The sequence below is a fragment of the Entelurus aequoreus genome, linkage group LG13 (assembly GCF_033978785.1).
Source record: "Entelurus aequoreus isolate RoL-2023_Sb linkage group LG13, RoL_Eaeq_v1.1, whole genome shotgun sequence".
In the NCBI taxonomy this organism is placed as follows: Eukaryota; Metazoa; Chordata; class Actinopteri; order Syngnathiformes; family Syngnathidae; genus Entelurus; species Entelurus aequoreus.
In genome coordinates, this window is record NC_084743.1 from 59,627,698 (window position 1) to 59,652,094 (window position 24,397).

At 35.7% G+C, this 24,397-nt stretch overlaps 1 protein-coding gene across 1 annotated transcript in view; it reads right to left on the bottom strand.

Moving 5' to 3' along the window:
• Positions 1 to 3,433: 3,433 nt before the first annotated feature.
• The window catches only part of slco1c1 (solute carrier organic anion transporter family, member 1C1), a 93,138-nt gene continuing 72,174 nt past the window's right edge, over positions 3,434 to 24,397 (bottom strand). Inside the window, exons 11-15 of the mRNA XM_062068092.1 lie at positions 23,450 to 23,615; positions 21,216 to 21,388; positions 11,562 to 11,626; positions 9,386 to 9,503; positions 3,434 to 9,327 (exon numbers count right to left, since the gene is read on the bottom strand). Coding sequence (XP_061924076.1) covers positions 9,090 to 9,327; positions 9,386 to 9,503; positions 11,562 to 11,626; positions 21,216 to 21,388; positions 23,450 to 23,615 — 760 coding nt within the window. The 3' untranslated portion in view covers positions 3,434 to 9,089. The remainder of the gene's footprint in view (positions 9,328 to 9,385; positions 9,504 to 11,561; positions 11,627 to 21,215; positions 21,389 to 23,449; positions 23,616 to 24,397) is intronic.

Sequence of the window (24,397 nt, forward strand, 5' to 3'; positions counted from 1 at the left end):
CCTAAGAATGGAAATGGAGTCATGAGGTGCTGAAAGATTCACACTCTATAAAAGCTTACAACAGTTTAAACACTAACAATACTTCATGTCAATACATTCAAGATCATTTAGGTGAGAGAATATATTCTAACTGAATAAGATGAACCAAAGTGTGCAGATGAATGTTGTACTTTGCATGTCATGAACACAGCAGAGATGCGTCGAGTATATTGAAGTTGTCGACAAATAAAGAATAAAAAGGAAACTCTTAAAGCTCGGCTTTTCACTTCACAAACATTTTTATCGACATTCACTATTTTATTGGATTTTTTTTTTGCTTGAAATGAAGACCCCGCGTTGTGTGGCTCTCTATTTTACCTGAGTCAGTACAGCAGATCACATATTTTCTACAGTCAACTTGCGTTCCAACACACACACAGTAGAACGTCAACTAACGGTGATTGAAGTGGAACCTTCAAAGTGGGAACTCTCCTTTCAAATCATCCTTTATGACGGACCTGGGCAAATTAAATCATGGCCCGCCGGACATTACCAAGTCATTTAAGAAAGATCTTTAAGATGGAAAGTGCAGCTGCCATTAGGATGTGCAGTCATGTTTTCTAATGACTAAGTCTTCAACTATACAAAGTATTTCAATGCTTGGAATCTGCGCTTTTGCACGATATACTAGTTACTATGGTAATCTAATTAGTTACTATGGTCATCTAATTAGCTACCATGGTAATCTAAGTCACAGCCGCTCAGACGAGGCACCAAGCAGTGTGGGTGGAGAGCGTTTCCACAGAGTGTTTCCAGAGCCTGAAATGTGGGTGTCAGGGACAGAAGTGGAAGGAGATTTTTTTACAACAAAGTTCTAAAGCTTAATGATGTATCAGATATATCAGATTGTACATGTTTTTTTTTTTACCCTTCGCGTTCATATTTTGCTGTGTTTGTTGCATTTTTGTTGATTGTAAAATATGTGGATGGAGAGGGGGTGTGATGTTCATATGTTGTCAATATTCAGTGTTTTATCCTTCATAGTTAATATTGTAAATCCCACATTCTTTATTTTCATGTACATTCTGGGTGTCTCATTCAGTAAAAAAAAAAATTTAAATTCCGTTTTTTTTAAGGCGGTCTGTCGTAACGTTTTTTGGTAGGGATGTCCGATAATGGCTTTTTGCCGATATCCGATATTCCGATATTGTCCAACTCTTTAATTACCGATACCGATATCAACCGATATATGCAGTCGTGGAATTAACACATTATTATGCCTAATTTGGACAACCATGTATGGTGAAGATAAGGTACTTTTTAAAAAAATTTGTAAAATAAGATAAATTAAAAACATTTTCTTGAATAAAAAAGAAAGTACAACAATATAAAAACAGTTACATAGAAACTAGTAATGAATGAAAATGAGTAAAATTAAGTGTTAAAGGTTAGTACTATTAGTGGACCAGCAGCACGCACAATCATGTGTGCTTATGGACTGTATCCCTTGCAGACTGTATTGATATATATTGATATATAATGTAGGGACCAGAATATTAATAAAAGAAAGAAACAACCCTTTTGTGTGAATGAGTGTAAATGGGGGGAGGGAGGTTTTTTGGGTTGGTGCACTAATTGTAAGTGTATCTTGTGTTTTTTATGTTGATTTAATTAAAAAAACAATAAAAAAAAAACAAAAAACCAACAACAAAAAAAACGATACCGATAATAAAAAAAAACGATACCGATAATTTCCGACATTACATTTTAAAGCATTTATCGGCCGATATTATCGTGTGCTTACGGACTGTATCCCTGGCAGACTGTATTGATATATATTGATATATAATGTAGGAAGCAGAATATTAATAACAGAAAGAAACAACCCTTTTGTGTGAATGAGTGTAAATGGGGGAGGGAGGTTTTTTGGGTTGGTGCACTAATTGTAAGTGTATCTTGTGTTTTTTATGTGGACTTAATGAAAAAACAAAAAAAAAAAAACCGATACCGATAATAAAAAAACGATACCGATAATTTCCGATATTACATTTTAAGGCATATATCGGCCGATATTATCAGCAGGCCGATATTATCGGACATCTCTAGTTTTTAGCATTCAATCAGACATTATTGTGAGGTTTTGCATTAGTCTTCCTACAAATATACTTTTGGCCCCCCCGAGTCAAAATAATTGCCCAGGCCTACTTTATGATGTTTTTAGCATTAAAGCGGCGTCAAGAAAAGAAGGGTAAGACAGTTTTTTACATGACGTACAGCGCTATGCCGCCACCTAGTGGTGGTTTATAGGTATCGTCTTGGAAGAGGCAGGCCATGGCAGGGGCCAGCGTACACGCTTCATAAATAAGTGTGGATCTTCGCAACGTCTTCATGATAATCAACACGTTTCGTTGCAGAAATAGTCCCAATAATCCAAAAGTCAAAAGATTTGACATTGATATCAGTGTGGTATCGGCAAAAGTATGGAACAACATTGCCGTGTCAATATAAACAAGTATCAGATAATTATTACTTAGTAGAGATGTCCGATAATATCGGTCTGCCGATATTATCGGCCGATAAATGCGTTAAAATGTAATAGCGGAAATTATCGGTATCGTTTTTTTTTTTATCAGTATCGTTTTCCCCCCCGTTTTTTTATTAAATTTTTTATTGCAGTGTCAATATAAACAAGTATCAGATAATTATTACTTAGTAGAGATGTCCGATAATATCGGTCTGCCGATATTATCGGCAGATAAATGCGTTAAAATGTAATAGCGGAAATTATCGGTATCGTTTTTTTTATTATCAGTATCGTTTTCCCCCCGTTTTTTTATTAAATTTTTTATTGCAGTGTCAATATAAACAAGTATCAGATAATTATTACTTAGTAGAGATGTCCGATAATATCGGTCTGCCGATATTATCGGCCGATAAATGCGTCAAAATGTAATATCGGAAATTATCGGTATCGTTTTTTTATTATCAGTATCGGTTTTTTTGTTTTTGTTTTTTTTTTGTTTTTTTTTTAAATTAAATCTACATAAAAACACAAGATACACTTACAATTAGTGCACCAACCCAAAAAACCTCCCTCCCCTATTTACACTCATTCACACAAAAGGGTTGTTTCTTTCTGTTATTAATATTCTGCTTCCTACATTATATATCAATATATATCAATACAGTCTGCAAGGGATACAGTCCGTAAGCACACATGATTGTGCGTGCTGCTGCTCCACTAATAATACTAACCTTTAACAGTTAATTTTACAAATTTTCATTAATTACTAGTTTCTATGTAACTGTTTTTATATTGTTTTACTTTCTTTTTTATTCAAGAAAATGTTTTTAATTTATTTATCTTATTTTATTTGATTCATTTTTTAAAAAAGTACCTTATCTTCACCATACCTGGTTGTCCAAATTAGGCATAATAATGTGTTAATTCCACGACTGTATATATCGGTTGATATCGGTATCGGTTGATATCGGTATCGGTAATCAAAGAGTTGGACAATATCGGCAAAAAGCCATTATCGGACATCCCTATTACTTAGGCAGGGAATGAATCCATTTTTAGGTGCATCACAACTGGGACAATGGATGATTCCAAAATTGATTAGTAAACATCAATAATCCATAATAGATTAATATCCCAGCAGCTCCTTGATTATTTTCCAGTTCTGCACACATTTCCATTCATTTAATAAATGTGATGGGGATTTATTTTTAAAAGATGCAGGTAATAAACACTGACTCCGGCAAACAAAAATAAATGCTTTAAAATTAGAGATGTCCGATAATATCGGGGACATCAGATAAATGCTTTAAAATGTAATATTGGAAATTATCGGTATCGGTTTCAAAAAGTAAAATTAATGACTTTTTAAAACGCCGCTGTACGGAGCGGTACATACCCGGTAAAACACGGACGTAGGGCATACTTGCCGACCCTCTCGATTTTCCGGGTGACTCCCAAATTTCAGTGCCCCTCCCGAAAATCTCCCGGGGCAACCATTCTCCCGAATTTCTTCCGATTTCCACCCAGACAACAATATTGGGGGCGTGCCTTGAAGGCACCGCCTTTAGCGTCCTCTACAATCTGTCATCACGTCCGCTTTTCCTCCATACAAACAGCGTGCCGGCCCAGTCACATAATATATGCGGCTTTTGCACTCACATAATTGAATGCACACATACTTGGTCAACAGCCATACAGGTCACACTGAGGGTGTCCGTATAAACAACTTGAACACTGTTACAAATATGCGCCACACTGTGAACCCACACCAAACAAGAATGACTAACACATTTTGGGGGAACATGCGCACCGTAACACAACAGAACAAATACCCAGAACCCCTTGCAGCATTAACTCTTCCGGGACTCTACAATATACACCCCCCCCCGCTACCACCAAAGTTGTTCTCTTATTTTGGGAAACCTTGATCTTGATTTATTGATTGAAACTTTTATTAGTAGATTGCACAGTACGGTACATATTCCGTACAATTGACCACTAAATGGCAACACCCGAATAAGTTTTTCAACTTGTTTCAGTCGGGTAAAGTTACATTGTTTAATGCATCCAGCGGGGCATCACAACAAAATTAGGCATAATAATGTGTTAATTCCACGACTGTATATGTCGGTATCGGTTGATATCGGAAATCGGTAATTAAGAGTTGGACAATATCGGAATATCGGCAAAAAAGCCATTATCGGACATCTCTAATAAAGATACATCAATAATATATTTTCAGGTGAATCGAAGACTCCCCGACTGTAACTTTACACATACAAAGTCTCCAAGCCAGACGCATATTACAAAGTATCCAGTAACAAACGTGTCTGCATCATTCAACTTACTGCACCATCAGCTTAACGTCATTTAAACTTGCCCCCCCCCCCCCCACTTGAACTTAAAGTCCATTCCGGACGGTTAATAATAAATGAGTGTTCTTGTTCTCTCTCCAACATTCCGCACTACAAAATAAAAGCATGTGCGATTCCTGCTGATATCGGATCAATATCGGTATCGGCAAACTAAAGGCTCCGATTTCAGTATCGTATCAAACATGGAAAGGTTGTATCGTTGCGTGGAAAAACTATACTTCATAACGAGCACTTCTGTGGTTATCGTCACACTAATCCCGGGTGTTGTCGACGGCGCTTTTCCGCAGCGTCGCCGGAACCATTTGAACGTTGGCGGTCGAAATCCCGTGAGATTTCCCGACATCACGCGTGATCACAATGTTTTCTTTTGACTTTTGAGGCGTATTTGGTGCTGCTTGAACTTCCACTTTGAAAGTTCCACTGTGTTAATTAAAAACACCTTTTTTTTTATCAACGCCATCTCACCGTTTTCCTTCCGCTACAACAATAAAAGACTGAACATGAGGTAATAAGATCATGTTTAAAGAGTGTGCTGCCACACCTGCTGCTAATGACTTCACGCTATATAAATACACATGTATATAAAAATGACAAAAATGTCTACTTTTTTAAAATTTATATGAAATATGTGTCATTTATTTCATTGATAAGCTTTTTTTTTTTAACAGACCTAATCGGCCGATCAGATTGGACGAGTCCCTGAAGGTTTCGTGTGTGTGTGTGTGTGTGTGTGTGTGTGTGTGTGTGTGTGTGTGTGTGTGTGTGTGTGTTCTTGTATTTCTAACCTTCTTGAGACATCAACAAGGAAAAGTAGCTTCCATATGAGGAGGTGTGAACAAGTGATGACATAAATGATGGTCCCAATAACATTGGGTCTAATAGAGAATGTCTCATTTGCACCCCCTGGTGGTGAAATCTATCAAAATTGACTGTGTCGGTTTTAAAAGTGCTCCCCCTCTGGTCAACATATGAAATAAGTGTTTGTAAGAATGTGAAGTTTCTCCTCTGGTCAACATATGAAATAAGTGTGTGTAAAAAAATGTGAAGTGCTCCCCCTCTGGCCAACATATGAAATAAGTGTGTGTAAAAATGTGAAGTACTCCCCCTCTGGCCAACATATGAAATAACAAGTGTGTGTAAAAATGTGAAGCGCTCCCCCTCTGGTCAACATATGAAATAACAGGTGTTTGTAAGAATGTGAAGCGCTCCCCCTCTGGCCAACATATGAAATAACAAGTGTGTGTAAAAATGTGAAGTTCCTCCTCTGGTCAACATATGAAATAACAAGTGTGTGTAAAAATGTGAAGTGCTCCCCCTCTGGTCAACATATGAAATAACAGGTGTGTGTAAAAATGTGAAGTGCACCCCCTCTGGCCAACATATGAAATAACAAGTGTGTGTAAAAATGTGAAGTGCTCCCCCTCTGGTCAACATATGAAATAACAAGTGTTTGTAAGAATGTGAAGTTCCTCCTCTGGTCAACATATGAAATAACAAGTGTGTGTAAAAATGTGAAGCGCTCCCCCTCTGGCCAACATATGAAATAACAAAGTGTGTAAAAATGTGAAGTGCTCCCCCTCTGGTCAACATATGAAATAACAAGTGTTTGTAAGAATGTGAAGTTCCTCCTCTGGTCAACATATGAAATAACAAGTGTGTGTAAAAATGTGAAGCGCTCCCCCTCTGGTCAACATATGAAAAAACAAAGTGTGTGTAAAAATGTGAAGTGCTCCCCCTCTGGTCAACATATGAAATAAGTGTGTGTAAAAATGTGAAGTGCTCCCCCTCTGGTCAACATATGTAATAACAAGTGTGTGTAAAAATGTGAAGTTCCTCCTCTGGTCAACATATGAAATAACAAGTGTGTGTAAAAATGTGAAGTGCTCCCCCTCTGGTCAACATATGAAATAACAAGTGTTTGTAAGAATGTGAAGTTCCTCCTCTGGTCAACATATGAAATAACAAGTGAGTGTATAAATGTGAAGTGCTCCCCCTCTGGTCAACATATGAAATAACAAGAGTGTGTAGAAATGTGAAGTGCTCCCCCTCTGGCCAACATATGAAATAAGAAGTGTGTGTAAAAATGTGAAGTGCTCCCCCTCTGGCCAACATATGAAATAACAAGTGTGTGTAAAAATGTGAAGTTCCTCCTCTGGTCAACATATGAAATAACAAGTGTGTGTAAAAATGTGAAGTGCTCCCCCTCTGGCCAACATATGAAATAAGTGTTTATAAGAATGTGAAGTTCCTCTTCTGGTCAACATATGAAATAACAAGTGTTTGTAAGAATGTGAAGTGCTCCCCCTCTGGCCAACATATGAAATAACAAAAGTTTGTAAGAATGTGAAGTTCCTCCTCTAGTCAACATATGAAATAACAAGTGTGTGTAAAAAAATGTGAAGTGCTCCCCCTTTGGCCAACATATGAAATAACAAGTGTGTGTAAAAATGTGAAGTGCTCCCCCTCTGGTCAACATATGAAATAACAAAGTGTGTGTAAAAATGTGAAGTGCTCCCCCTCTGGTCAACATATGAAATAACAGGTGTGTGTAAAAATGTGAAGTGCTCCCCCTCTGGTCAACATATGAAATAACAAAGTGTGTGTAAAAATGTGAAGTGCTCCCCCTCTGGTCAACATATGAAATAACAGGTGTTTGTAAGAATGTGAAGTGCTCCCCCTCTGGTCTACATATGAAATAACAAGTGTGTGTAAAAATGTGAAGTGCTCCCCCTCTGGCCAACATATGAAATAAGTGTTTATAAGAATGTGAAGTTCCTCTTCTGGTCAACATATGAAATAACAAGTGTTTGTAAGAATGTGAAGTGCTCCCCCTCTGGCCAACATATGAAATAACAAAAGTTTGTAAGAATGTGAAGTTCCTCCTCTAGTCAACATATGAAATAACAAGTGTGTGTAAAAAAATGTGAAGTGCTCCCCCTTTGGCCAACATATGAAATAACAAGTGTGTGTAAAAATGTGAAGTGCTCCCCCTCTGGTCAACATATGAAATAACAAAGTGTGTGTAAAAATGTGAAGTGCTCCCCCTCTGGTCAACATATGAAATAACAGGTGTGTGTAAAAATGTGAAGTGCTCCCCCTCTGGTCAACATATGAAATAACAAAGTGTGTGTAAAAATGTGAAGTGCTCCCCCTCTGGTCAACATATGAAATAACAGGTGTTTGTAAGAATGTGAAGTGCTCCCCCTCTGGTCTACATATGAAATAACAAGTGTTTGTAAGAATGTGAAGTTTCTCCTCTGGTCAACATATGAAATAACAAGTGTGTGTAAGAATGTGAAGTTTCTCCTCTGGTCAACATATGAAATAACAAGTGTTTGTAAGAATGTGAAGTTTCTCCTCTGGTCAACATATGAAATAACAAGTGTGTGTAAGAATGTGAAGTTCCTCCTCTGGTCAACATATGAAATAACAAGTGTGTGTAAAAAAATGTGAAGTGCTCCCCCTCTGGCCAACATATGAAATAACAAGTGTGTGTAAAAATGTGAAGTGCTCCCCCTCTGGTCAACATATGAAATAACAGGTGTGTGTAAAAATGTGAAGTTCCTCCTCTGGTCAACATATGAAATAACAGGTGTGTGTAAAAATGTGAAGTGCTCCCCCTCTGGCCAACATATGAAATAACAAGTGTGTGTAAAAATGTGAAGTGCTCCCCCTCTGGTCAACATATGAAATAACAAGTGTGTGTAAAAATGTGAAGTGCTCCCCCTCTGGTCAACATATGAAATAACAAGTGTGTGTAAAAATGTGAAGTGCTCCCCCTCTGGTCAACATAGGATCTGGTCTACATATGAAATAACAAGTGTGTGTAAAAATGTGAAGTGCTCCCCCTCTGGTCAACATATGAAATAACAGGTGTGTGTAAAAATGTGAAGTGCTCCCCCTCTGGTCAACATATGAAATAACAAGTGTGTAAGAAATTGGTCAAAATTAATTTAAAAAATATATATATATATGTATATAGATACATAATGTAATAACTTGAAGTAAATAATGAATATTAAAAACCAATTACAAAAAAAAAAAAACTTAACTAAAAGCTCATTTGTTTATATTTGCATAGTATGTATATATTATTAATCTGTATATATCTATAAAGGGTGGTCCTAAAGAGGTAGGCATTTTTCGGAGGTGTCCAGAAGGTGAGAAATACAAGAGTGTGTGTGTGGAGGTCACCTGGCGGAGAGTCACCGTCACAGTCGTGTTTCGCGGGCCGTGCCATTGTCCTGACTGGCCTGTGAGCGCTCACAGTTGGCCGTGACAAATTCTTCCTTCCTGAGCGCCTCCAGCTCCGTGCCGCCGTTGGTGGAAGAAGCTCGCAGGGCGTCCCGCTCCTCCCGCCGCAGCTGGCGACTCAGCAGGACGAAGCCCGGGATGCAGATGAGGAAGGAGACGGTGCGCAGGCTGAGGGTCAGGCCCAGGTAGGCTATCCTGCGAGGCGTTCAAAGGCTTCAACTGGCCCGTAAAAGTGAGTTGTGAGGTGTTTTACCTGTAAGCTGTGGTGTTGTAGATTCTGCACGCGCCCAGGCCGCCGCATCGCTTCTGTCCCCACTTCAGGCACGTGGTGTCGATGATCGCTCCGAAGTAGATGGGCGCTGGGATTCCGGCTGTCGTCGATAATAAAAAAATATCAATCTAATCACAGTTGTATCAAGCACCTGCTGACACTATACTTGGTATTGGTACTGATCCACACACACACACACACACACACACACACACCTTCAAGAGCTCCAACTTAGCAGTTAGCATGTTTTCTTGTATCCTTGGACTGTGTAAGTCTAGCATGTTAAGCCATTCCTTGTCCTCCAGTAATCTATTACTATTACTATTATTACTATCATAACGATACTTGTCAAATCTTGCCGCCATCAAGACGAGGATTAGTTTTAGAAGCAGCTTTGCATTGTGGGAAGAGAACATTACATTGTGTTGTGGAAGAAGTGTTTACTGCTCAAATGTGTCAACATGCATTATCACAATATGACCATAGTGGTAAAAAATCTATCAACCAAATTGATATCGTTTACATTGTATCATATACTGTATATATATATATATATATATATATACACATTTATACATACATATATATATATATGTATATATATATATATATATATATATATATATACATTTATATATATATATGCATATATGTATACATGTGTGTATATATTAATATATATACAGTATATATATATAAATATGTATATATATATGTGCATATATACAAGTAAATATATTTATATACATATCCATAAATACACACACATATATATATATATATATATATATATATATATATATACATATATGTATATATATATATATATATACATATATATATATGCATATATGTATACATGTGTGTATATATTAATATATATACAGTATATATATATAAATATGTATGTATATATATATATATATATATATATATGTGCATATATACAAGTAAATATATTTATATACATATATATAAATACACACATATATATATATGTATATATATACATGTGTGTGCATATATGAATATATATACTGTACATATACGTGTATGCATGTATATATATACATACGTTTATATATATATATAAATGTGTATGTATATATGTCCATATATAAGTAAATATGTAATAAATAAATGATAAATGGGTTATACTTGTATAGCTCTTTTCTACCTTCAAGGTACTCAAAGTGCTTTGACACTATTTCCACATTCACCCATTCACACACACATTCACACACTGATGGCGGGAGCTGCCATGCAAGGCGCTAACCAGCAGCCATCAGGAGCAAGGGTGAAGTGTCTTGCCCAAGGACACAACGGACGTGACTAGGATGGTAGAAGGTGGGGATTGAACCCCAGTAACCAGCAACCCTCCGATTGCTGGCACAGCCACTCTACCAACTTCGCCACATATGTGAATATATACCCATATATATATACATATACACATAATTTTATATATATATACATGTGTATGTATATATGTCCATATATATAAGTAAATGTGTATATGTATATATGTGAATGTATACACATATATATATATATATATATACATATACACATAATTTATATATATATTTATATACATATCCATATATATACACACATTTCCACATTTATATATGTATAAATATGTGTGTGTATATAAATATATATATATATATACATATACGTGTATGCATGTATATATGCACATATATACATACGTTTATATATACATGTGTATATATATATATATATATATGCACACATATATATAAATATTTATGTATATAAGTGCATATATACACGTAAATATATGTAAATGGTAAATGGGTTATACATGTATAGCGCTTTTGTATCTTCAAGGTACTCAACGCGCTTTGACACTACTACCACATTCACCCATTCACGCACTGATGGAAGCTGCCATGCAAGGCCCTAATCACGACCCATCAGGAGCAAGGGTGAAGTGTCTTGCTCAAGGACACGACGGGCGGGATGAGGTTGGTAAAAGGCGGGGATTGAACCAGGAACGGCCACTCTCCCAACTGCGCCACGCCGTCCCCAGGGACGTATGTATGTTTGTCCATATACTGTATATACATGTAAATATATATATATATATACACATTTATATAGCAACCCTACTACAAGTACAAAGACTTACCAAGAGTGTGTGTTGCCAGAGCGTGGAATCCCAAAGCAAAGGACTTGAGCTGTGGTTTGATGCACCTGAAGTAGAAGCAAAGATGAGTTAGAAGATGTTGAACAATATCATTCATGTCTTGGATCAGAAGACATCATGAAGAATCACACCTCATATTTAGTCATCAGAAAGTCCACTCCACTTCAATTTAGACAGCATGAGTCCATTCCAGTGGTCTAATACTAAATAGATGAGTGTTGTTCATACCTACCATTGTTCTCCGTTTGACTCCTTTCACTTGAGCAAACCTTTTTTTAACGTTCCACACTACAAAATAAAAGTTGGTTGTACGGATATCGCATCACCTCCGTATTGGTATCAGCCAATACTCAAGGCTCGAGAAAATAAAGAGTTGTATCTACTAAAACTGTTTGCATTTACTTTAAAAACCCCTCGCCACCCCGAAAGGGACAAGCAGTAGAAAAATGGATGGATGTATGTTTAACATGGACTGTGCACTTCATTTTTTGCACACAAGAAACTTTACAAGATTCACACTTTTGTGTGAAAATCAATAAATATTGTTGGAAACATAAAACTATTATTATTCAATAAACATAATATAATAATAAATACAATAAATAATATATATATATTTATATATAAATAAAATAATAAACACATAGTATGACAGGGAACGCTCATTACTCTAACGCAGGGGTCACCAACCTTTTTGAAAGCAAGAGCTACTTCTTGGGTACTGATTAATGCGAAGGGCTACCAGTTTGATACACACTTAAATAAATTGCCAGAAATAGCCAATTTGCTCAATTTACCTTTAACTCTATGTTATTATTAATAATTAATGATATTTACACTTACTTGAACGGTTTAAAAGAGGAGAAAACACCAAAAAAATGACAATTACATTTTGAAACATAGTTTATCTTCAATTTCGACTCTTTAAAATTCAAAATTCAACTGAAAAAAAGAAAAGAAAAACTAGCTAATTCAATATCTTTTTGAAAAAATTCAAAAAATAATTTATGGAACATCATTAGTAATTTTTCCTGATTAAAATTAATTTTGATGACATGTTTTAAATAGGTTAAAATCCGATCTGCACTTTGTTAGAATATATAACAAATTGGACCAAGCTATATTTCTAACAAAGACAAATCATTTTTTATTCTATATTTTCCAGAACAAAAATTTTAAAAGAAATTCAAAAGACTTTGAAATAAGATTTAAATTTGATTCTACAGATTTTCTAGATTTGCCAGAATAATTTTTTTTGAATTTTAATCATAATAAGTTTGAAGAAATATTTCACAAATATTCTTCGTCGAAAAAACAGAAGCTAAAATGAAGAATTAAATTAAAATGTATTTATTATTCTTTACAATAAAAAAAATACATTTACTTGAACATTGATTTAAATTGTCAGGAAAGAAGAGGAAGGAATTTAAAAGGTAAAAAGGTATATGTGTTTAAAAATCCTAAAATCATTTTTAAGGTTGTATTTTTTCTCTAAAAATGTCTTTCTGAAAGTTATAAGAAGCAAAGTAAAAAAAATAATGAATTTATTTAAACAAGTGAAGACCAAGTCTTTAAAATATTTTCTTGGATTTTCAAATTCTATTTGAGTTTTGTCTCTCTTAGAATTAAAAATGTCGGGCAAAGCGAGACCAGCTTGCTAGTAAATAAATACAATTAAAAAAAATAGAGGCAGCTCACTGGTAAGTGCTGCTATTTGAGCTGTTTTTAGAACAGGCCAGCGGGCTACTCATCTGGTCCTTACGGGCTACCTGGTGCCCGCGGGCACCACGTTGGTGACCCCTGGTCTAAAACCTAATGAACTGTTGTATTTATATTTTATTGGGTTGGAATTATGATTCAAAGTTTACTATTTTATGACTATTATTCTTTATTTAATGAAATATTATGGGCCTGCTGCAATGCAAGCAGCTCATATTATTATTATTATTATTATTCCTCATACTTCAACTTGTATTATTATAGTTCTGCACATTTCTCTCACGATTAATACGAGACGGATGGGCTAACGAGCCCCCACATATGTCATACCCTCGGCAAGGTCTCGCTCGGGCTTACGGTGCTACTTTAAGTTGGCAACATTTCGTGTTACCATGGTGACGCTATTCACACATTTTTTTTTAAAAATTAGGCCAATTTGACGGGTACATACCCTTTGAATGGACACAAATGCCAAAAAGACAAGATTGCCTCCTCTTGTAGCTCAGCCATACTTTCATGTAGCTCGTTGCTTAACGTCTCATTTTGTTCACACATTTGTCTACTTTTGACATGCTAACGTTAGCTTGCATGCTAACATAAGTATGATTTTTTTTTGGTGCAAAATTTCCTTCCATTTACCCCAGAGTCAAATAACTAGGTAACGTGACACTTGTTAACTATTAGCATGCAAACGTTAGCATGCTAGCAAAATACTTTTGACATGCTAACGTTAGGTTGCATGCTAACATAAATATGATTTTTTTTTTGTGCAAAATTTCCTTCCATTTACCCCAGAGTCAAATAACTATGTAAAGTGACACTTGTTAACTGTTAGCATGCAAACGTTAGCATGCTAGCAAAATACTTTTGACATGCTAACGTTAGGTTGCATGCTAACATAAATATGATTTTCTTTTGGTGCAAAATTTCCTTCCATTTACCCCAGAGTCAAATAACTAGGTAACGTGACACTTGTTAACTGTTAGCATGCAAACGTTAGCATGCTAGCAAAATACTTTTGACATGCTAACGTTAGGTTGCATGCTAACATAAATATGATTTTTTTTTTTTTGTGCAAAATTTCCTTCCATTTTTGCCCCAGAGTCAAATAACTAGGTACGTGACACGTGTTAACTGTTAGCATGCAAACGTTAGCTTGCTAGAAAAATACTTTTGACATGCTAACGTTAGCTTGCATGCTAACATAAACATGATATTTTCTTTTTAGCAAAATTTCCTTCCATTTACCCCAGAGTCAAATAACTAGGTACATGACACTTGTTAACTGTTAGCATGCAAACGTTAGCATGCTAGCAAAATACTTTTGACATGCTAACGTTAGCTTGCATGCTAACATAAACATTTTTTTTTTTGGCGAAATTTCCTTCCATTTACCCCAGAGTCAAATAACTAAGTAACGTGACACTTGTTAACTGTTTGCATGCAAACGTTAGCATGCTAGCAAAATACTTTTGACATGCTAACGTTAAGTTGCATGCTAACATAAATATGATTTTTTTTGTGCAAAATTTCCTTCCATTTACCCCACAGTCAAATAACTACCGTAATTTCCGGACTATAAGCCGCACCTGACTATAAGCCGCACCAGCTAAATTTAGGGGAAAAGACAGATTGCTCCATATATAAGCCGCACCCGACTATAAGCCGCAGGGTTTTGATGTGTAATTAGCGTAGTATATAGGGGTTCCTGCTACCACGGAGGGGATTGTCGGGACAGAGATGACTGTTTGGGAACACAAAGCGTCCCATTTATTAACAATAAATCTTTCAATCATTCAATCAAACTTTCACATCTTTGACATGGCGAACAGCATTCGTGCAGAGTACAAATAATACAACGGTGCAAAGTAATACAAAGTGCTCGCATGTACGTTATCAAAATAACCAGCCTACCGGTATATGAAAAGTCAGTCTTTAATCATTGTGTCATCGTCTTCCTCCTGCGTACTAAAACCACCGAAATCCTCTTCGTCGGTGTCGGAGAAGAACAGGCCGTATATAAGCCGCACCGTTGTATAAGCCGCAGGGACCAGAACGAGGGGAAAAAGTAGCGGCTTATAGTCCGGAAATTACGGTAGGTAATGTGACACTTGTTAACTGTTAGCATGCAAACGTTAGCATGCTAGCAAAATACTTTTGACATGCTAACGTTAGCTTGCATACTAACATAAACATTTATTTTTTTTTGGTGAAATTTCCTTCCATTTACCCCAGAGTCAAATAACTAGGTACGTGACACATGTTAACTGTTGGATGCAAACGTTAGCATGCTAGCAAAATACTTCTGACATGCTAACGTTAGCTTGCATGCTAACATAAACATGATATTTTCTTTTTAGCAAAATTTCCTTCCATTTACCCCAGAGTCAAATAACTAAGTAACGTGACACTTGTTAACTGTTAGCATGCAAACGTTAGCATGCTAGCAAAATACTTTTGACATGCTAACGTTAGCTTGCATCAAGTAGTGGACATAGAGAGAGAGAGAGAGAGAGAGAGAGAGAGAGAGAGAGAGAGAGAGAGAGATCAGAAGGCATAAGAAAAAGAAAAAGTATCTGCATTTGATTGTTTACATTTGATTATTAGCAATCCGGGGAGGGTGTTAGTTTAGGGTTGTAGCTGCCTGGAGGTGAACTTTTATTGCGGTTTTGAAGGAGGATAGAGATGCCCTTTCTTTTATACCTGTTGGGAGCGCATTCCACATTGATGTGGCATAGAAAGAGAATGAGTTAAGACCTTTGTTAGTTCGGAATCTGGGTTTAACGTGGTTAGTGGAGCTCCCCCTGGTGTTGTGGTTATGGCTGTCATTTACGTTAAGGAAGTAGTTTGACATGTACTTCGGTATCAGGGAGGTGTAGCGGATTTTATAGACCAGGCTCAGTGCAAGTTGTTTAACTCTGTCCTCCACCTTGAGCCAGCCCACTTTAGAGAAGTGGGTAGGAGTGAGGTGGGATCTGGGGTGGAGGTCTAGAAGTAACCTGACTAGCTTGTTCTGAGATGTTTGGAGTTTAGATTTGAGGGTTTTGGAGGTGCTAGGGTACCAGGAGGTGCATGCGTAATTGAAAAAGGGTTGAACGAGAGTTCCCGCCAGAATCCTCATGGTGCTTTTGTTGACCAGAGAGGAAATTCTGTAGAGAAATCTCGTTTGTTGGTTAACCTTTTTGATTACCTTGGTTGCCATTTTGTCACAGGAAAGGTTAGCCTCTAGAATGGAACCTAGGTAGGTGACCTCATCTTTCCTGGTGATGACACTGTCACCTACTTTTATGTTGAATGACATGCTAACATAAACATGATTTTTTTTTTTAGCTACATTTCCTTCCATTTACCCCAGAGTCAAATAACTAAGTAACGTGACACTTGTTAACTGTTAGCATGCAAACGTTAGCATGCTAGCAAAATACTTTTGACATGCTAACGTTAGCTTGCATGCTAACATAAACATGACTTTTTTTTAAAGCAAAATTTCCTTCCATTTACCCCAGAGTCAAATAACTAGGTAACGTGACACTTGTTAACTGTTAGCATGCAAACGTTAGCATGCTAGCAAAATACTTTTGACATGCTAACGTTAGCTTGCATGTTAACATAAACATGATTTTTTTTTTTAGCAAAATTTCCTTCCATTTACCCCAGAGTCAAATAACTAGGTAACGTGACACTCGTTAACTGTTAGCATGCAAACGTTAGGATGCTAGCAAAATACTTTTGACATGCTAACGTTAGCTTGCATGCTAACATAAATATGATTTTATTTTTTTTGCAAAATTTCCTTTCATTTACCCCAGAGTCAAATAACTAGGTACGTGACACTTGTTAACTGTTAGCATGCTAGCAAAATACTTTTGACATGCTAACGTTAGCTTGCATGCTAACATAAATATGATTTTTTTTTTTTGCAAAATTTCCTTCCATTTACCCCAGAGTCAAATAACTAGGTAGGTGACACGTGTTAACTGTTAGCATGCAAACGTTAGCATGCTAGCAAAATACTTTTGACATGCTAACGTTAGCTTGGATGCTAACATAAACTTTTTTTTTTTGTGTGAAATTTCCTTCCATTTACCCCAGAGTCAAATAACTAGGTAACGTGACACTTGTTAACTGTTAGCATGAAAACATTAGCATGCTAGCAAAATACTTATGACATGCTAATGTTAGCTTGCATGTTAACATAAACATGATATTTTTTTTTAGCAAAATTTCCTTCCATTTACCCCAGAGTCAAATAACTAGGTAACGTGACACTTGTTAACTGTTAGCATGCAAACGTTAGCATGCTAGCAAAATACTTTTGACATGCTAACGTTAGCTTGCATGCTAACATAAACATTTTTTTTTTTTGGCGAAATTTCCTTCCATTTACCCCAGAGTCAAATAACTAGGTAACGTAACACTTGTTAACTATTAGCATGCAAATGTTAGCATGCTAGCAAAATACTTTTGACATGCTAACATTAGCTTGCATGCTAACATAAACATGATATTTTTTTTAGCTAAATTTCCTTCCATTTACCCCAAAGTCAATTAACTAGGTACGTGACACACGTAAACTGTTAGCATGCAAACGTTAGCATGCTAGCAAAATAATATTAACATGCTAACTTTTTTTTTTTTGCTGGTTTTTTTCACTTTTTTCCTCTAATTCCACAGTCATAAACCTTACACCTTACAGCCGCGTTACTCGATATGTAAGACGTGTTAACTGTTAGCATGCCATCGTTAGCACACATGCTAAGGGTTACATCTTAATGTAAGCATGCTAATGTTTTAAGCTAGCTCTATAGCTCATTTTTGTACAGTTACACCTAAAACTCAAGGATTCAGACACTCGTCACCATCTTAAAAGTGCGGAAGCTTCCGACGACCCCCGGCCAGCGGTCTGGGGCACAGATAGCGGGCCCATCAAAATTTCCGCGAGAATTTTCTAGTTTTTTTTGCAATACTGATCTTAGTGTCTGCCTCAAACAAATCTAATATATGAAAAAAATATATATATAATTTATATTCATACACAATATAACATATGATACAGATTTATATTTATAAACAAAACACAAGTAATTGTTTTTCATGCCATAGTTAATTAAGTTGTGGTGCGTTTAGAGTCTCTCACAAAGCGGGACGTGTCTAAACTCCCTGAGGCCAACACGAGGGTGTCACTTTGGACAAACTCTACCAGGCGACAAAGAGCAGCATTCTTCATGTTGTTGTGTGCATCAATGCCTTGGTGTAAATATAGTTGTGTGTGTGTGTGTGTGTGTGTGTGTGTGTGTGTGTGTGTGTGTGTGTGTGTGTGTGTGTGTGTGTGTGTGTGTGTGTGTGTGTGTGTGTGGCCAAATCTTTGAAATGCAACACAACAGTCTGACCTACTTTGTGCGACACAAACTGCTCCCACATTTAATCGACATCATGTGTCTGGAAAAGAGGCTTTTCTTTTTTCTTTTGAAAGGGGGCGCTCTAATCATAAATCTGTGGAAATGATTAGTTTCTTTTATAAATAACTGCTTTATTTGTGTCTGCATACTTTGAAGTAAACACAGCAAAAACTTCCCACAATACACTAAATATTTAGTTATACTCATTTACTACCTGTTGTTTTACATTTGTTGTATTTACATTACTTTTTTGTTTTTTTTTTTACAGTTTTTTGTGTAAGGCCATTTTTATACTATTTGGCTCTATTTTTATACTATTTGCGTTAGCACGTCAACTGTTAGCATACTTGTGAGAACGTTAGCATGCTAACATTTTATGCTAGGTTTTTTTTTGTGCTAATTTTGTTTATTTTAACTGAAAAATCATGGTTTGTGAGTCTCGGTGCTGTCATGCAAGTAAGGTAATAGTCAACGTGCGTTAGCATGCTAATATTTTATGCTAGCTTTTTTTGCTAATTTTGTATGTTTGAACTGAAAAATCATGGTTTGTAATACTGGGTGCTGCTGACCAAGTTTGATAATGATTAACATGCATTAGCACATCAACTGTTAGCATACTTGTGAGAACGTTAGCATGCTAACATTTTATGCTAGTTTTTTTTTTGTGCTAATTTTGTTTATTTAAATTGAAAAATCATGGTTTGTGAGTCTCAGTGCTGTCATGATAGTCAACGTGCGTTAGTATGCTAACATTTTATGCTAGCTTTTTTTGCTAATTTTATATGTTTGAACTGAAAAATCATGGTTTGTGATACTTGGTGCTGCTGACCAAGTTTGATGATAATTAACGTGCGTTAGCATGTCAACTGTTGACATACTTGTGAGAACGTTAGCATGATAAAATTTTATGCTAGTTTTTTTTCCTAATTTCGTTTATTTAAACTGAAAAATCATGGTTTGTGATTCTCGGTGCTGTCATGCAAGTAAGGCAATAGTCAACGTGCGTTAGCATGCTAATTTTTTATGCTAGTTTTTTTTGTGCTAATTTTATATGTCTGAATTGAAAAATCATGGTTTATGATACTTGGTGCTGTCATGCAAGTAAAGTAACAGTCAATGTGCGTTAGCATGCTAATATTTTATGCTAGATTTTTTTGCTAATTTTGTATGTTTGAACTGAAAAATCATGGTTTGTGATACTTGGTGCTGCTGACCAAGTTTGATAATAATTAATGTGCGTTAGCATGTCAACTGTTGACATACTTGTGAGAACGTTAGCATGATAACATTTTATGCTAGTTTTTTTTCCTAATTTTGTTTATTTAAACTGAAAAATCATGGTTTGTGAGTCTCGGTGCTATCATGCAAGTAAGGTAATAGTCAACGTGCGTTAGCATGCTAATATTTTATGTTAGCTTTTTTTTGCTAATTTTGTATGTTTGAACTGAAAAATCATGATTTGTGATACTTGGTGCTTTTGACCAAGTTTGATAATAATTAATGTGCGTTAGCATGTCAAATTGCAAATTGGCAGCCACGCTTCCGTCAGTCTACCCCAGGGCAGCTGTGGCTACGAAAGTAGCTTACCACCACCAGGTGTGAATGAATGATGGGTTTTTAACATGTAAAGCGACTTTGGGTACTTAGAAAAGCGCTATATAAATCCCAGGTATTAACTGTTGACATACTTGTGAGAACGTTAGCATGATAACATTTTATGCTAGTTTTTTTTCCTAATTTCGTTTATTTAAACTGAAAAATCATGGTTTGTGATTCTCGGTGCTGTCATGCAAGTAAGGCAATAGTCAACGTGCATTAGCATGCTAATATTTTATGCTAGCTTTTTTTTGTGCTAATTTTATACGTCTGAATTGAAAAATCATGGTTTGTGATATTTGGTGCTGTCATGCAAGTAAAGTAATAGTCAACGTGTGTTAGCATGCTAATATTTTATGCTAGCTTTTTTTTTGCTAATTTTGTATGTTTGAACTGAAAAATCATGGTTTGTGATACTTGGTGCTGCCGACCAAGTTTGATAATGATTAACATGCGTTAGCACGTCAACTGTTAGCATACTTGTGAGAGCGTTAGCATGCTAACATTTTATGCTATTTTTTTTTTTGCAAATTTATTTTATTTAAACTGAAAAATCATGGTTTGTGATTCTCGGTGCTGTCATGCAAGTAAGGTAATAGTCAACGTGTGTTAGCATGCTAACATTTTATGCTAGCTTTTTTTTTTGCTAATTTTATATGTCTGAATTGAAAAATCATGGTTTGTGATACTCGTGCTGTCATGCAAGTAAGGTAATAGTCAACGTGCGTTAGCATGCTAATATTTTATGCTAGTTTTTTGTGTGCTAATTTTGTTTATTTAAACTGAAAAATCATGGTTTGTGATTCTCGGTGCTGTCATGCAAGTAAGGTAATAGTCAACGTGCGTTAGCATGCTAATATTTTATGCTATCTTTATTTGCTTATTTAGTTTGTTTAAACTGAAAAATCATGGTTTACGTTACCTGATGAGCAGCATGTAGCCTGGTGTGCCTCCCAGGGAGATGATGAAGGACGTGATGACGGACAGCGCTAAGAAGTACGGGAACATCCTGTCACAGTCCTCCTTGTCGGGGCACTGCCCTCTAGTGGCCGTGAAGTTGCCAGCCGCACCGACACAGCTGCAGTTGGAGAACACCTGGACAACAAAATTTTAATCCTTTAAACCTAACATTTGTGTACAAAAATGCTGATTGTTGCCATGATAAAATACTAACGTTTAATGCTAGCCTTTTAGCAAGTCTGAGTCGTATGAACCTAAAAATCCGTACTTTTCCTATGTTGTCACGCTATCGTTAGCGTGCTAAAGTTTTATGCTAACATATTTGCTTGTTTTATTCATATAAACCTGAACATTGCTTTCGATACATGGCACCATTTTAGACATATGCTACATTTTCCTATGCCATCATGCTAACGTTAGCATGCTAATGTTTTAAGCCAGTATTTTAGCTATCGTTTTAACTTTGATACTTGACACCATCTTAGACGTATGCTACATTTTCCTATACCATCGTGCTAATGATTTATGCCAGTATTTTAGCTATTGTTTAAACTTTGATACGTGACGCCATCCTAGAAGTTTGCTACATTTTCCTATGCCATCATGCTAATGTTAGCATGCTAATTTTTATGCCAGTATTTTAGCTATCATTTTAACTTTGATACTTGGCGCCATCTTAGAAGTATGCTAACTTTTCCTATGTTATCATGCCAACATTAACATGCTAATGTTTTGTGCTAACATATTTTTTATTTTTTTATTTGTTTAAATGGCTTTTGATACTTGGCGCCATCTTAAAAGTATATAATGTTAGTATACTAATATTTTAAGCAAGTATTTTACCTAAAATAATTAATTTCAACCTCAAGATCATGACTTTAGATACTTGACGCCATCTTAGAAGTTGACTACCTTTTCCTATGTCATCATGCTAACGTTAGCATGCTAATGTTGTATGCCTGCATTTTAGCTAATTTTATTTGTTTAAACCTAAACATCAAAGCTTTTGATACTTGGCGGCATCTTAAAAGTATGCTAACTTTTCCCGTGTTGTCATGGTAATGTTAGTATACTAAAGTTTTATGCTAGTAGTTGAGCTAATTTGATTAATTTGAACCTAAAATCACGGCTTTCGATACTTGGCACTATCTTAGAAGTTCACTGTATTTGCTTATGTCATAACGCTAACGTTAGCATGCTAACATTTTATGGCGGTATTTTAGCTATTGCTTAAACTTTGATACTTGGTGTCATTTTAGAAGTATGTTAACTTATCCTAAATTAGCATGCAAACGTTTTATGCTAGTATTTTAGCTCATCTTATTCATTTTTTAATATATATATATTGTCCTGGTTATTGCACGTGTGAAAATTGTACGTAACAAACTAATAATAACAAGCCAATATGGGGCAAGTGCCAGTACTTTGATAAAGAAAGTGAGAAGCACTATTGAGTTCAAGAAAGCACTAATAGAAAACTACAAAATCATAATAAATGTTCATTTATATTATCATTCATATATATGTCACATTGTTGTCGGAATAGCAGAGTTGATTTATTCTCTATTAAGTGTGTTTTTGTTCCTATTTTTGGGTGTCTGGAAAGCCTTAATTGGATTTACATTTTTTATTAAGGTATAAAAGTTTTAAAGCTTTTAAAAAGTGATTATTTTTCAAAGGAGATATATTTTATATATTCAATGTCAATATTCAAGTTCACAGAAGTATGTAAAAATGGCATAAAATGACTTGTTTTTAGTCACTAGGCAGGCAATAAATACCTTATTATTCATATTAAGAACCGGTGCCTTGTTTTTTGTTCATAATTTGTTCCAAAAAAAATCAGATAAAGACAAAAATCATACAAAACTGAACGTTTTTTCCCCGTAAGAAATAACGTGAATTCAATTACGCCCAAAAATATGAACCAAAAACACACTGTGGAGGGAGGTGTGGCCAGCGCTGCCTGCAGGAGCAAAGGTCACCGCCTCTGTGCATGGTGCTGAGGACAGAGCGCCATCAGACGGGGGCGGGGCATGTGCTGACGGCGAGACACAGCTGGCAGGTGATTAGATTTCACAGGCGGTACGTGTTCATCTAATCGTCTGTTGTCTTTAACAGTAAGCGGCTGAGTAACGTGGCTGAAAAGTCAGTTTCGGGGACTAACGTTATTGGCACGTGTGTCACGTGACTTACGGTGTCTTTGCCCGAGCCCGTGGACTGGCCGCATCCCGCATGGCAGGGAGAAACGTAGGTGATGTCATCGCCGCCGCACACGGGCTCCCAGTTGTTGTCCGGACAGAAACATTTGGCGTTGCAGGCGTTCGACAGCGACTCTTTGTCCTCGGATGTCTCCTCCACGCTGCGAGGAAGACATCATAAACGTACTCGATATTTGCTGCTGTGTTTATTATTCATACAGAAGAACACGGTCAAACACCTGCAAGTCTTCACAGTTGCAATTGGGCCAAAGTTGGCGGGCAAAATAAGAGACGACTGTTAGAATAATTGTAGCTAAGTTAGATGAAAGTTGTAAATTATTAGATAAAATGTTAACAATGAGATAAAATGTTAAAATTATGAGATAAAATGTTAATTATGAGATAGAATGTTAATTATGAGATAAAATGTTGATTATGAGATAAAAACTATAAATGATGAGATAAAATGTTAATTATGACATAAAACGTTTCAATTATGAGATAAAATGTCATAATCATGAAACAAAAGTTACAAATTATTAGATAAAATGTTAATTATGAGATAAAAAGTATAAATTATGAGATCAAATGTTTGAGATAAAATGTTTAAATTATGAGAGAAAATGTTGGATTCTTGAGGTAAAAAGTGTTAACGACCAACAATGTAATAATCATGAAACAAAATGGCAATTTATGAGATAAAATGTTATTTATGAAATAAAAAGTATAAATTATGAGATACAATGTTGATTATGAGAGAAAATTGTAAATAAGATAAAATGTCAAACATTTGAAAAAATCTTTGAATTATGAGATAAAATGTCATAATCATGAGATGAAAGTTGTAAATTATTAGATAAAATGTTTAAATTATGAGATAAAATGTTAATTATGAGATAAAATGTTAATTATGAGATAGAATGTTAATTATGAGATAAAAATT